Genomic DNA, 16,069 nt, shown 5'->3' with positions numbered 1-16,069 from the left:
ATTTATGATTCTAGTGGTTACTTCTTATTACAAATAAGATAACTGAATTGGTGTTTCTTTGTGTGTGTGTGTGTGTGTGTGTTTTTTGGGGGGGTTGAGTGTTTTGTTTTCATTTTTGTTTTCTGCAGAAGCCTCAACAAGAATAAAGGGAAACAGAAGTCAAGAATCCACAGATAGGCTTAATTGTATTCGTTGCTACTGTAGTCATACCACCACTTGAAGGAGCTCTGATAGGACAATCCAGCAAAGAGTTATTTTTCAAGTACTGTGAAGATTATTCCTTTTGCAAGAAAAGATTTATCATCAAACTCTTTTATGGAGTGTGATCCCTGACTCTTTCAATAAGCAACTCCTCCAAAAATGTCCATATTACATAAAAGTGTATTTATCTATATGAGAGATGCACTACACGACTGAACTATTTTAGACTTGAAATTCCAGACTTTCACAAAGTTAATCTGTTAAAAATAGTATTAGGCATTTTGTTTTGTTTGTAGTGCTGGCTATCGAACCCAGAGTCTTCTGCATGCTAGGCAAGTACTCTACCATTGAGTTGCACCCCAAACCCTAAACACATTAGGGATAGAAACAAAAAATAAACACCAAAAAATATCTGCTCAATTTAAGTGCATTTAAAATTCCCAAGAACTCCTTTTCTATACTCAATGACATATAGTTTATATATTGTAAACCATATGTATATTTATGAAGAATAATCTGAATCTATTAAAATAATTTGGAAGAAAAATAACTTTTTGTTTCTTTTACATAACTAAATGTAGGCATAACATTTATGCATGATTGGTGTTCATTTATGGTAACTTATATACACACTTACAGGAATTAAAGAACCCATACAGAGAAATAGGAGGGTTATTTGTACTAAAACCCAGGAATCAACTAGTCACTGCAAATGAACACTAAATTTGGCATCAATTTAGATATCAAAATGAAAAGTAAAATAATTTAATCCCAATGTTCACCAAGGGATGGAACATCTTCCTAGCACTAACTTCTAGAAGAATTATATGTGTATATTTATGTGTGTGTGTGTGTGTGTGTGTGTATCTTCGAGGTCATATGTGGCTTTATTAAGTGGAACAGAATAAATGGATGAGAGTGATGACTGCCTTAGCTAGACAGGTGGTTGGCTTTTCAGCCTGCCTTGCAACATGGTATCCTGAGGTGATAGCAGAAGTGAGTTTTTGAAGTGGGCAGAAATAGGATAGGGCTGTTCTAAGACAAAAGAATAAAATAGAAAATTAGTTTGCCTTTTGGCCTCTTTGTTCTTCCATTCTCTCTCCTTCTGGGATACATTGAACTGTTGTCATTAAGTGTAAGGACTCCACAGATGGATCCCCAAGTTCTGCTCTACCACTTACTACTCTGTAACTGTAGGCAACTTAACTTAACCTCGCATTTCCATATCTGAAGAACTGGGAAAATAATATTGCTTACCCACAAAGGGCTGCTGTGAAGATTAAACGAGTCAATGTGCATCAATTGCCTAAGATGGTGCCTGGCACCTAGAAGTCAGTGAATTAACTATTGTGCTTGTCACTGATGCCCCACACTGCTCTGGGCTTCCAGAGCTTCCCTCTATGGTTCACCACCTGGGCTGCTCCTGCTCAAGCCACATCCCATGCTCCAGCTCTTCCCACAGGCTTTGTTCTCCACCAAAACACCTCCATTACTCAGAACAGGACTCTTTGTCAGGGTCATCCATGACAACAGGCAGAATGGATGCTGATACCTTGTGGCATCACTCTTCATCTGCGAAACGTGCGAATGAGGGTCTTCTGATAACCTGAAGTGGTAACAGGATTATGATGCAAAAGTTGGGGCAGGTACTTTTGGTTCATAGCACCAGGCATCGTCCTACTCTCTGCACAAATGGGGACAAACATTCAACACTGGCACTTTTTCAACACCACCTGCCATGGAGATTTTCAAACTGCTCATGGAGATTTTTCTTGCAAAAAAGCTGAATGTTAGGCTGGTGGAGTGGCTCATTCATGCATGCTGCCTAGCAAGGATGAAGCCCTGAGTTCAAACTCCAGTGCCACCAAAAAATAAATAAATAAATAATTTGGGGATGGGGATAAAAGACAGTGATGGAGGGGGTGAACTCAACTGTGATATAGTGTAAGAACGTTTGCAAATGTCACAAGGTACCCCCAGTACAACAATAATTTAAAAAAAGAAAAAAAATGAACGTTGTTGTATATTTCAGTTTTCCCTTCATCAACAGTTTGACTAAGTCAATTAAATATTGGTTCCTCTTCTTTGCCACCTTTAAAAGAAAACTACTGCAACCAGGTTCTGACATTGGCACTGTCATGTCCCAGCTTCTGTTAATTTTCATCTGATGCTAACAACTAGTCTTCCATAACTATTTCCAAAAATGCTCTTAGTGCATGTGTTAGAGTAAGTTAACGCACATGGAGATAAATTTGGAAGACTCCGAAGAAGTTCATCACCTGTCCAGCTAAATTTAGCTGGAGATATAATTGATCACTTTAGGTGGAGAAAACCACAAGACAATTTAAGATTATAACCTGAATGTGGAATTTTTAATGCAGAAAAATCTATGTTCACTTGTGCACTGACTCAGTGACCACATCCTTTGCAGAATCCTGTCCCCCGTTGTGGCTCTGGCCTGTGAATGCTGCTGCACCACTGATTAGACATGACTCACAGGACACTCAACCCTTGTACGCATGCTCTCCTCTTGGGTTCTTGACCCAGTGAAGGAGTGGATGACATTTTCATTTCATCCTCTAATTGCCCTTTCGGGTGTGACATTTTAATTGCTGTACCTAGGACTTTGTTCCCACTCACTAACTACCTAACTCAAGTAAGTCAGAGAAGAAACACAATGTGGGTTTTTTTTCTCACCTGTCCAGAACAAGGTCTGGAGCAAAGATGAGCTTGCCGGGGTGGTCGATTGAGCGCCACATCAGCCCCACCATTAACACCTCCATCCAGCAGCTCTCCAAGAGCCTCACTTGGTCCAATAGGCTGAGCTCCACAAAGCCTGGAGAAAGCAAGAGGCTGTGAGACACACCCACCCTCCTTAGCAACTTGTTTCTGCAAAGACAGAATGGCAAGTCTTTAAAAGTTAAGAAAACAATGCAGGGAAGTAATTGGTATTTCAAGGATGTCATTAAATGCTGGTTAAAGGAAGAAAAATTGAACTTCAGGTGTGTGTCTGGCAGTTTCCAGTCTTGAACTCCTTCTACACAGACAAATTTCATTTAGTGTTTATTTATAAAGAACTTTCATCTGGGCCACTGAGTCATGTTACTTCACGTGCTGATTTGCTCTATTTGTATATAGTACTGATCCTCTAATGGAACAGTGTTTTATGAATTTCTATTCAAACTTTTCACTTTCTTAATAGTCATACTGCACCTCACCCCACCCAAATCTGACTTCACCCCTCCTTCTCAAGCCAAAACATAGGCCAAGGTGGAGCCATGCTCCAGGCTCTAGAATCCCCGAATTTCTTGCCCAAATGGTCCCAAGTCCAGTTCCAGAGACTGGTTGAGTCTCTTCCCTGGGTCCATTCTTCCAGGCCACACCTAGGCATAAGAGGTAGCCATGTCTGTCTAGACACAGACACACAGATAGGGGCTGTGCAAGATGGTAAGGCATAGACCTGAGGGTGGGAAAAGAAGAGAGTGAAGTACAGAAATAGGCCTCTTACAACTCTCCCTGTACTATCTTGTATGGTATGGAACGCAGATGAATCCAAGAATTCTAAGACAAGAGCCTACCTTCCAGACACATCAAGACAGGAGGGAAGGACAGATTTGATTTGAAAGTTACAAATCAAGACATCAAACTGTTAAATATCTAGACAAAGTTCAGGGACCTATGTTATTTTATACTCTTGCCCCCAAAACGTTAGGGACAGGCCTTTCTACAAAGAAATGGAGCAACGCCAAGAGCCAGAGAGCCCTACCCGGAATTCTCTTGGCCCAGCCGATCATGTGAACCAATTCCTTGTCGGCCAGCTTGGTGAGGGACATCATCATGGAGGCCTCGGTGAAGGGCGTGCTGGGGCGACTCACTAGCACGTTGGGTGGCTCTGCCTCCAGGAGGGTGAGCACCAGCTGCTCTGGGCTCAGCTCACTGAGCTGCAGTTCCTTCACTCGGGGCACCTGGCCACCATTTTTCTTGGCTTTGCTCAGGCAGTGCAGCTGCTCACCAGAAGTTCTCTGTCTTCGCACTACGCGGTACCCACACCTTTCTCTCCGGGAGCCTAAAGAGGACAGCAGATGACAACATGGTGCTTTCCCTGACCCCGCTCCCTGAACCAATGGTATTGTGGTAAGACTCAAGTCTGTTCTCAGAATACAGCTGAGAACAGAGGCTTAACTTTTCCCTTGGAGCATGTAGGACATGGATCAGAAGATGACTTTGGCTCGACTGTCTTAGCAAAACCAACAACGTAACAGTTTAGGAACTTTTAGATTTCTAGCTCAAGGTCATCTTTGCATACTAAATCCAGAGCTGACACACTTCAGTTTCCAAACTGTGAACTTAGGAATTTTTCTTAGGTAGAAAACAGGGAAAAAGTTAAGACTTCAACATTGACATTTTCAAGCAATTATCAAATAATACACTCCTATAATATATTTTAAATGTTGATATGCATGTTTTTTTCTTTTTACATACTTAAACAAGTTGTATTTCAAATGAATTAATTTTTTAAATCCAGAAGCTATAGGAGAAAATCTGGAAAGTATAGAATTTTGGCATAAATATAAACAAAATTACAATTACAGTGCATATACTATTTCACAACCTATTTTTTCTCTTTATAAAAATATGTCGTTTATGGCAATTTAGAAATCTATAGCTCTTCTGCTTTTGTCTGCCATCACGGTGCGTGCATTTGGCCATGTCTTCCCATAAGATTTTCAGAATCAAGAGATTCGTGGGCAAGAAAAAATCGTTCCATTCCCCAGTGAATTCAGATGAAAACTGGTAACAAAATCAGGTACAACTCTTAAGAGGAGACACTGGAGACAAACCAAGCTGGGTCTGGAAGGAAATGGGAGAGATGACACACATATTTATGCTCTTTCATGGTCCATGATCACCTTGACATCAAGCTCAAAGTGTCAACACTGCATGGATAGTTGGGTGTTTTAAACTGGAAATTTGATTCTTCTTTAAATACCTTAAGCATGGTTCAGTAATAAATATGTGACCCCTTTTGAAAAAAATCTATATAACATTCTGTTCTATTAGTATGGTGTCGTTTGTTTAAAGAGTTCCAGGCTATGTTCTCCCTCATATGTGGACATTAGAGCAAGGGCAAACACAACAATGGGATTGGACTATTAGCACATGATAAAAGCGAGAGCACACAAGGAAGTGGTGAGGATAGGTAAGACACCTAAAAAACTAGCTAGCATTTGTTGCCCTTAACTCAGAGAAACTAAAGCAGATACCTTAAAGCAACTGAGGCCAATAGGAAAAGGGGAACAGGAACTAGAGAAAAGGTTAGATCAAAAAGAATTAACCTAGAAGGTAACACCCACGCACAGGAAATCAATGTGAGTCAATGCCCTGTATAGCTATCCTTATCTCAACCAGCAAAAACCCTTGTTCCTTCCTATTATTGCTTATACTCTCTCTACAACAAAATTAGAGATAAGGGCAAAATAGTTTCTGCTGGGTATTGAGGGGGGGGAGAGGGAGGGGGCGGAGTGGGTGGTAAGGGAGGGGGTGGGGGCAGGGGGGAGAAATGAACCAAGCCTTATATGCACATATGAATAATAAAAGAAAAATGAAAAAAATAAAAATAAAAAATAAAATAAAGAGTTCAGGCTAATATAAATCTAGGTTGTTATAATTTCTTTGCTAGTTCAACATACAATGAAAATGTATCTTTGTGGATGTATCGAATTACTCCCACATACTAAATTCAAACAATTGTTGAACCAAGACATACACAGTTTTAAATTTTTAATAAACATTGACAGATCACCCTCCAAAAGTATTTAAAATTTTATAATCTAAACAATAGTTCAAGTACTATCATTGGGCATTAAAAATCATTTGTAATCTTTACTAATATTAGGAGTGACTAAATACTCTTGTCTTATTTTTTGTTTTTTAAAATCACTAGTAAAGTTGATTAATATTTGCCCTTTGTATTTCTTTCCTTATGAATTGCCTATTTGTTTATTTTGCCCCCTTTTCCTCAAACTTATAAAAGCTCTTTATATACTAATGATAATTTTTGTTATCTGCTATATTTGTTATATGCTTTTAAATTCTGCCCATAGTATCTTTTGTCATAAAAAGCTTCAGTACATAGCCAAATCTGTTTTGTTTCACATCGATATTATACAAATATTCACATACAATATTATACAAATATTTTGTGTGTGTGTGTGGTCCTGGGGTTTGAACTTGGAGCCTTGAGCTTGTTAGACGAGTACTCTTATCACCTGAGTCATCCTTTATCTCCTTGGTTGTGTGGCTCAAGTCTATTTGGAATTTTATGCATATTTGATAGTCACATTTCATGTTATATTCTCCAAGTGGATTATTATAATTTTCCCAATACTAGTTATTGAATAAGTTTCTCCCACTAATTTTAAATGCCTTGTCATTGATAAACAATTACATAAAAAGGTGTCTTATTCCAGATTCTCTGCTCAGTTTTACAAATCTGTATTTTTATACCTGTGCTAACACCAAAATATTTTTGTTACTAAAGGTTTATGGATCAGAACACAATGTCTTAAAATGTTGAAAAGGAAAATGTCATTTAATTTTGACTTATATTCCCAGATGAACAATCATTTAAAAGTGGATAGCCTTGAAAGAAAATAAATTAAGGATATCTTCCACTAAACAAAGATTGAGAAGACTTATCACTCACAACCCCACACATGTTTGGGATGAAGAAAAATTAAGAGGAAACACTGAGATTTAAGAAGCAATGGTAAGAAAATAAACTAGTAAATATGAAATTACATCTTTAAAAAGCACTGACAGAATAAAATAATAAGAATTAATTTTTGGAGATAAACAAACAAGGATGAGCCAAAATACCAGACAATAACATGTAACATGAGAGAGGAATGATTTTGGTTAGAATTTTCTAAGAATCTTTATTTGGCAAGAGAGAAACTTAAATTCTCAAATTAATCAAGAATGCATGTTAAAAACAGAAATGTCAAGATATGAATTGAATCAACTTTATGACTTCTAAGATAGCAGAAGAAAAAGAAAAACATGAAATGTGATCAACTCCAAGGGACTGCAGACATGACTCAAGTGGTAGAGTGTAAGTGTAAGACCCTAAGTTCAAACCTCAGTACTGAAAAAAAAAAAAAATGATAAACTCCTAGATGGAAAGAAATAGAAAATACAAGATGAAGTTTTTTTAAGACACAGAATAAGATGATTTTTGAAACCAAGTAATGACTACAATAAACAAAAACAGACTAAATTGACCATTTTAGAGCAAATCTGAAGTTACAAATATTTTTGGTTTTTTGAGACAAAGTCTTCCTGTGTTGCCAAGCCTGGTCTCAAACTCATGGGCTCAAGTAATGCTACCACCCCAACCTTTGAGTAGCAGGGACTATATGCACATCTGGCATGAAATCATACATGTACATTTTAATCTAGACATAAACTTGTAATAGATACACCTAACACAGAGGAAAATTGTTTTTAAAAGATAGAAAAACATTTAACAGGCAAAAATTAACCAGACAACCTGAAGTTGCTCTCTAAATATGAGACAAACTTAAAGGCAAAAATCATTATTAGAACAAGGGTCAGCATTAGACTATAAAAGAGAAACTAAATCCATACACATCAAAACAACACACACCTCCAAACACAACACAAAAAAAGTGATTGAAAGAAAAAAAAGAAATTGACACATACTATTACAATGGGATACATTTTAACTTCTCTCTCAGCAACTGAGAGAGCTAATAGATGGGAGAAAGAGTCATAAAGAACATTTGCACTGCACAATTAGCAAATTGACCTACAAAGACCATACAAAAATTATCACATACTAGACAATGAAGAAAATCTTAAATAAAATTGACATCATATACATCATTTTGTTATGACAATATAATAAAGACAGGAATCAACAACAAAAAATATGACTTCCATATCCCCCCTATACATTTGAGCACAAAATATTTCTAAGTATTTCCTGGTTAAAGTCCAAAATGTAAAATGGAAGTTAAGAAAGACATGTTGTAAGTCAGGATGTCATCAGCATGGGTACAACTTTTACATGAATTTTCTCTAAAAAAAAAAATCTGAAAGTTAAAATCTGCAAAATGCCTAGTGTTTATACACCACCATTATACTGTATTCACTAAATTCAATTATCTACATTTTTAAAAGAAATATTAGCTAGAAGGTATGAGAAAAACTTAAATTACTGGCTCCCAAAAAAATTAGACAGTTTTTTTTTCCTTTTAACTCTGGCTAATTATAGGAGAAAGAAAGACTATAAATTCAAGTACATTTGAACTAATTTATTACTAAAATAGTTAAAAGCTTAAATACGTTTTATTAGTAATTAACAGTGATATTGACATTTGAGATCAATTACACCCCCAGGGTAAAATGGAACAAAAATGGATGGCTTAAGAAAGCACTTCTCTGATCACCCATTTCTCTTTTGTAGGAGTTAACCAAATAAATACTTACAGCCAATGCAAAAGATTTTGAATCTACACATTTGAATTTATTTGACCAATTTTCATTGACAAAATCCTGTGTTCCGAGGCTCTGTGCTCTGCAGTGAGTTCTAGGGATTCTAGGCCCAGTGAAATAAAGCCCTGGGAAAGGAACTGGTTTTTCTAACAAGGACATTTCCAGTGTTGTAGCTCTGACATTACGACCTAGGCAGCTAGCTGCCTCTCAGGCAAATAGGTGTGAGCCAGATGAGACAGTGGTAAGTGACTCCAGCCAAAAGATACTGATGTGGTGGCAAATGGTAAAACTGGTAGGCAACGTGCACTGGAAGCAGGCTTGTGCCAGCCATTGAGCAGGTAATCTCATGCTGACGGCAGCCCTTGAGGACAGGTGCTATCTTTATCTCCAGCACACAGAAGGAGCCAGACAGACACAAGAGAGCTTGAATGACTTGCCCAAGGTAGGAAAGCTAAAAAACAGCAGAAGCAGGACCTAAACCTACCAGTAGTCTATATCCAAAGCCAGTGCTTTTAACTATTTCATACCGCTTACCTATCAAATCTCTTTCATGGAAATACAGCAAGTGAACAGAGACAGCACCAAGAAATGCTGAGAGCTGGGTACTGGAGGCTCACACCTGTAATCCTAGCTACTCAGGAGGCAGAGAGCCGGAGGATCGCAGTTTGAAGGCAGCCCAGGCAAATAGTTCATGGGACACTATCTCAAAAATACCCAGCACAAAAAAAAGAGCTGGTGGAGTGGATTGGGTGGTAAAATGACTGCCTAGCAAGCATGAGGCCCTGAGTTCAAACTCCAGTGCCACCAAAAAAAAAAAGAAAGACAGAGAGATGCTGAGCTATTGTCCAAATACAGGGATATGGACCAAATATATGGCTAGGTTGTTTTCCTGGTTATTTACATTGCTATTTACAAGCCTTATGTCTGAAGTCAGTCTAGGTAGGTGTCTTCCTACCATTTAAATAACCATATTAATACATTAATAGAAAAGACAGGCTCACAAGTAGGGAAGAACAAGCTAAAAACTGAAGAGACATGATCCATGAATAAGGGAAGTAGGTGGTATAGGAGGATCTAGAATGCAGGTAGAGTCCCTAACCTCCAAAACTGGACAGAAGGAAGAGCGTGGATAGAGGGTTGCCAGGGGAGGGCAGAAGAGTGCCTGAAAAGGAGAGAGGCATAGTTGAGAAAAATCACCCTTAATGGTCTGTTAGGGTTTGGACATGAGGAGATATGAGGTGTCTCCCAAAAGGCTCATGTGCTGAAGGATTGACCTCTGGCTAGTGATGTTACTGAAAGGTGACTGGGCTATGAGGGTTCTGCCTTCTCCAATGAATTAATCTCTTGATGGATTCATAATACTACAGCATGACTGGGAAGTGGAAGGAAGGAGGAGATAGGCTTAGTTGGAAGAAGAGGTCATTGGGGATTTGGTGGGTTTCCCGAAAACATATACCTTCTCCACACCCGTTTGCACTGCTCTATGCTTCCTGGCTACCTTAACCTTCTTCCCTGTCATTTCTGCCTTGCACAGGCCTAGAAACAATGGACCCAGCTAACTATAGATTGCAACCTCTGAAACCACGAGGCAACGTAAATATTTCCTCCTTTAAATTGTTTCTCTCAATAACTGTTACAGTGATGAAAAGTCTAATACAGGTCTTCCTCCGTGATCAGTCAAGGACTAAACATCCAACTGTATGCATATCAACTCATATCACATCTTCTGTAATTAAATATACATATATATATATATATATATATATATGTATATGTATAAAATATTAGAGAGACTTACCCAATTACTTCTTGGCTAAATTCAACAACCTTTTCTCTAGCTCTCTTTTCCATCAAAGATTCTTGAATTATTTCTGTCTAGTGAAATTGCATGTGTCAAAGTTGTAACTTACACAATCTATTCCATGAGGACAGTGAAAGGAAGGAAAATAAGATGGAGCACCAGACACTGTGACAGGTCTTCACACACCTTCACACCTGCTCTTCACAAAACCCAAACAAGCAGACATTTCTGTTTCAGAGATAAGAACTCCAATGGCCAAAGAGTTTAAGTAGCTTGAGCAGTCATAGTAGCAAAAAGTAAAGAAACAAAAATGAGATGCAGTCTCTGAGACTCATGCTCTTTGTACCAGTGCTGCCTTGAACCATAAAGGCTACAGCTGACAATAACAGTGTTCTTATCCTAAGACTAAAGTAGAAAATCATTTTTTTAAAAACATACTCAGGGCTGACGGCATGACTCAAGTGGTAGAGCACCTGCCTGGCAAGTGCTAGGTCCTGAGGCCCTGAGTCTAGAGTCCAGAACCACCAAAAACATAATTAAATAAAAACACACATATTGTTCAACTGCTGAGCGCAATGGCACACACCTATAACCCTAGCATTCAAGAAGCAGAAGCAGAATAATCACAAGTTTGAGGCCACCTTGAGTTACATAGTGGGACCTGTGTCAAAAAAAGCAAAGTCTGAGGACGCAGATCAGTGGTAAAGTTCTTGCCTAGCATGTGCAAGGCCCTGGGTTTGAGAGAGACAGAAAGACAGAAACATATTTTATTGTGCATTTCTTCACAAAGCAGCATTACCAACCTACAAGACCTACAAGTCACTCCTGTGTTCCTAGGTCATCCCTCTCTGAAGGTATCACTTCCTGGAGTACCTATGTTTGCATCATCTATTCGTAATGGCTTGGGTCACAACACTGGTCTATGAAGCTAGAAGATTCTTTAGGTCCTGGGCATCTTCACAGGACCACTTTGCCTGCTAGCACATGGCATCAGAGTCAGTTTCAGGGAGAAGTTGGGCTCTGGGGTTTACAGTGCTCTCTACAGAGCTTTGTATCGTCCTCTCTTCTACGCATTTTATTCATGTCCATTCCATGAACAGACCTGGGTCTGCTGCTTTCTTTCAAGTAAATGCCACAAATCCTCACGGCAACAGCCTCTGGAGAGAATGTCCCAAATGATCTCCTAATTATTGCTCCCCTCTAGCATCCCTGCTACAAGCCCTCAGTGCAAAGATTTTGTTCCATGTTGTGTCTTGCTCACTTAAGAGAGTCACGAGGTATGTCCCCAAAATGTTTTCAGACACCTCCACTTACAACCTTCTAATTACCTGTGGGTTCTCCCAGGCATGCCAAGGTCTCAGGCAGGTAGTCATGCAGCCCATTGGAGCATTTCAGTGGCCAGAAGTCCTCCGAGTCATGCAGAGGCCTAGTCTGTTGCTAGATGACTGGCCTATTTAAAGTTCTTGTCTATATTGAGTTAAGCTGCCTTCTGTGGCCTGCTCACACTTACCCAGCTCTGTCTGCAGCTACAGAGAGTACAGAGCAACGCGACAGCATACAAATACTTGGAAATAATTACCACGTCCCTCATTGCCTCTCGTCCAGGCTACATGTCTTCCATTTCTCAGTAGACAGCTTTCAGCTGTGGCCCCACACAGTAAAAGGGGAGCAAGCACTCACCACACTTCACCATTCCTACTTCATAGCACTTCCGAAGTCGGCAGGCCTGGCAGCTTTTACGCCGGTTCTTATCTATGGTACACTGATTTGTAGCTGGACAAATATAATCATTATGTCCTACAGTAGAGAAAAAAAAAAAGGAGGAAGTTGTTCTGACGATACTTTGGTTAAATCTCTTCCTGGTTAACAGCACTGATGGCACCACCCAGCTGAGGATAGGGGACATGTAAGAGTTTACAAATGCCAAAATTAACCCACATCGTCTTCTTAGCAATGTATAAGGAGACCTAGGAATAGGTCAAAATCCTACCTTTTGGCTAATAGGTAGTCCCTCCACCCCATGTGCCTAGAATTCTAAAGAGATACATGTAGAAATACTCCTTTGGACACCGTCACATAAGATTGATTTGCTCTAAACCACAGAATTCCTCAAGAGTTGTGCAACAAATTACCAAATTCAACTGCTTATATTCTTTTACATGTGTTCCTCTTAGGGAGTTAATATATTTATAGGAATTCATAGTTAAATAAGAGAATTAAGAAGCCAAAAGGAACAAGTAAATTAGCATCTACATAAGAATAATGACAACTGATAACAGTTGTGGTCGATACTGCTCTCACCTCTTCACTCCCCTACCTCAGTCTTATGACCCTGCAGTACGCTACAGTGGGCAGAGTATATTTCCTTGCTAATTGATGTTAGCCATGGGACTTTCTTTAGCCAATGGTATATTAATACATATACTACTCTAACCATTGGCTTAGACTGCTGAGCTCCTTAAGGTAGCTGCTGATCCAAGGAGCACATAGGGACATGGGGAGGAGAGCTGAATGCAACCCAAAGCATAGAGCCAAACCTTATGAAGCAGTGTTACCCTAACCAGCTCACAGACCCATCAGTGATAAAATGAATGCTCACTGTAATAGAATGTTAAAGATTTTGACACTGTTACATAGCAATCTCTAAGGCATTGATACTTTGAATTATTTTATGAAAAGATAAAGTGTGTATTTTAAAAATTATTATTTCAGGGACAGTATGGAGAACAGATTAGAGGCAGCAAAACCAAGCCAGAAGACCAGGTAAGATTCTGCTTTAGCTATGCAACTGAGAAAGGCTGTTTGGACTGGATGCTGGAGGAAGGATGAAGAGGGCTACATGGTTCTGAGGAAAGTTTAAGAAACAGAAATTAAATAGTTGAAAAGTAACAGTGAACAGGGCATTTGGGTACTCTTATTTCTTAACTGTGTCTTTCAGATAAACAACATAGCCTGACCTTCTTCCATTAAACCTATAACGGACCAGATTTGCAGTGCAGACAATGGATGAATCTCAATGACAAATGAGCTAGCCATAAAAGAAACAAGTCACAAAAGTATACATAGGAGAAGATTTCCATTCATATAAAGTTCAAAAATAGAGAAAAAGAAACTACAATGTCAAGGATGCCTGCCTAGATGATCAAACCATAAGGGAAGGCAGCAGTTAGGCTCAGCTCACTTCGGGAGAGCGGGAAGGAGCTGTGACTGTCAGGCCCACTCAGAGGGGCTCTGGGGTACTGCCATTGCCTGAGCACTGGTTACACAGGGATCTGCTTTTGATTCTTTAAACTGGTTATGCTCACTGCAGAATTACACATTAGCACACAGGAAGAAGGTAATTAAAAACTGACTCTAACCTTATAGCATTCTTCACAATCTTTTTATGCCTCTCATTTAGTCAAGGAAAATGTATGTGAAGTACAAATGTTTTTCAAGTTTTTCTCAGACACTCTTCTTCTATTACACTTAAGCTACAGTTGGCATCTTTCACTTCAAAATGTAACATCTCTAATATGCCCTCATTTTCACTGAAGTACTTTAATCTTTATATTTTATCAAATTCCCCTCTACATATTTTACTTTATTAAAATATATCTTTCTCTAGATAAGGAGGACAGATTGATGGAAGGCTAATCACTTATGTGAATAAGTATTTCTGAGTGGTGGAATTCAGGGTGGGGGTGTTGATTTAACTTTCTCCCATATTACATATTCCCACATAGTTTGAATGTTTAAAATGAACAGATAACATATTTTGAAAAGTGAAGTGGTTTGTTCTTATTGTTGTTAATAATATTAGCTCCAGTGAGTGGGGTGAGGTGAGAGGTGACAGTGGGGGAGGGGGGTGGGCTCTGAGGAGGGTGAAGAGGTTTCTATGTGGGATAGTTCCCATTGTGGGGTGTTGAAGCCCCAGTGGAGTGAAGAAGGTAACCACCTGAAGGAGGGAAAGTGGCAGCAACAGAAAAAAATTTTTGTCACATAGAGGTATTAATTAAATAAAATATGGGAAAAACAATAAGAACCATGTTCCTCATATTAGAAAAGAGAACATGAAAAGAAGTAGAACAAATCTTTTGGTATTGAACTAGAATCAAAGATCAGTTCTCAATATATATAGAAAGAGACAGAAACACAGCAGCATGTATGTATATGTATGCACATACATGGATACACACATATACATACATAAATACACTCCTTCACTCTATCCCCATGAGGATGTAGGAGCAATGAGAGAAGTAGTACTCAGATCCTGGTTCATAAATGCCACTGTCTGCTAAGAGGACATGGGGCCCCATGGAGAAACAGCTTATTCCAGCACGAGGGCAGGCAACATACAAGATAGGCCAGAAATATTCTGTACCAGGAAAGAAAGATGTGCCCAAAGAATTACAGGCAGCTGTCACAAAGACAGAGTCACCTAAAGATCCCTACTAGCCAAATCTGAGATAATGTGAACATCAAATTAATAATAATAACTCTAAAGACAGAAACCCATTTGTAGAAAATACGAAACCATAAGTTAAATGGATATAAATCAATTAATTGAAGTAACAGGATAGTTACATGGACTCAAAGGATTTCCCAACAAAAATACTCATTAATAACAAAGGGAAAAGAGTAATTTCATAGAGCAGAACCTAGCATTCATCACCTTAATCAAATAATCAAAATGAGCATCATGAGGAAAGGGACACATGAAAACCAAGCACCACAGGAAAGACCCCAATAAGAAGATGACACAGTATCATTTCTGTGACATTCCTGCCAATAATGTGAACTCTGAGCCTAATGAGGAGGAGACAGCAGACAAACCCAAAGTGAGTGATATTCTGCAAAATGACTGGCCTTCTTCAGAAGGGTTATGATCATGAAAATCAAGGGAGGACTGAAAAATGACTCTGGACAGACAGAAACTAAAGACCTGATACCTAAATGCAAAGTTTGTTCCTGCACTGGAGCCTCATGCTAGGGCAGGCTCTGTTAGGAAGATGAGGATTAGATAGTACATTGTAGGGATGTACCAATGTTAATTTCCCAATTTTGACAACTGTGTTGTGGCTTTGTAGGAGAAAAACATTAACATTTGAGGGTAAACAAGTAGAACGCAGGCAATCCTTTCCAAAACAATTCTATGAATAAGAGACTGTTTAATAAAATTATTCTAATATTCCTATGGACAAAGGCACAGTAGAGCACATTTGTAATCCCACCTACTTAGAAAGTTGAGGCAGGAAGAGAGCATCAGGAGTCTGAAGCCCAGCCAAAGTTAGACAGACCCTATTATAAAAAAAATTGTAAATGCTATAATGTACCCCCACCCAGCACAACAATAAAAAAAAAGAAAGAAAGAAAAACTAGTGGGTGAGAAGGGCATAGATCAGAAGGCTCACAGCTCAAAGCCAGCCTGGGCAAATACTTCAAAAGACCCTATCTTTTTTTTTTTCTTTTTTCTTTTATTATTCATATGTGCATACAAGGCTTGGTTCATTTCTCCCCCCTGCCCCCACCCCCTCCCTTACCACCCACTCCGCCCCCTCCCTC

At 39.0% G+C, this 16,069-nt stretch overlaps 1 protein-coding gene across 4 annotated transcripts in view; it reads right to left on the bottom strand.

Annotated features, from left to right (window-relative positions):
• Positions 1-16,069, bottom strand: part of Esr2 (estrogen receptor 2) — a 119,455-nt gene that overhangs the window by 43,174 nt on the left and 60,212 nt on the right. For 3 of the 4 annotated variants that reach the window (XM_074067821.1, XM_074067823.1, XM_074067820.1), the window contains 4 exons: positions 12,203-12,319; positions 3,968-4,267; positions 2,899-3,037; positions 1,754-1,807 (listed from right to left, as the gene is read on the bottom strand). In XM_074067821.1, the coding sequence (XP_073923922.1) occupies positions 1,754-1,807; positions 2,899-3,037; positions 3,968-4,267; positions 12,203-12,319 (610 nt within the window). The remainder of the gene's footprint in view (positions 1-1,753; positions 1,808-2,898; positions 3,038-3,967; positions 4,268-12,202; positions 12,320-16,069) is intronic. The other variant, XM_074067822.1, reaches the window with a different exon arrangement.

This window comes from Castor canadensis, chromosome 3 (assembly GCF_047511655.1).
Source record: "Castor canadensis chromosome 3, mCasCan1.hap1v2, whole genome shotgun sequence".
NCBI classification, from domain to species: domain Eukaryota; kingdom Metazoa; phylum Chordata; class Mammalia; order Rodentia; family Castoridae; genus Castor; species Castor canadensis.
Note: the sequence above shows the minus strand (reverse complement) of the source record. Positions and strands in the feature narration are given on the sequence as shown.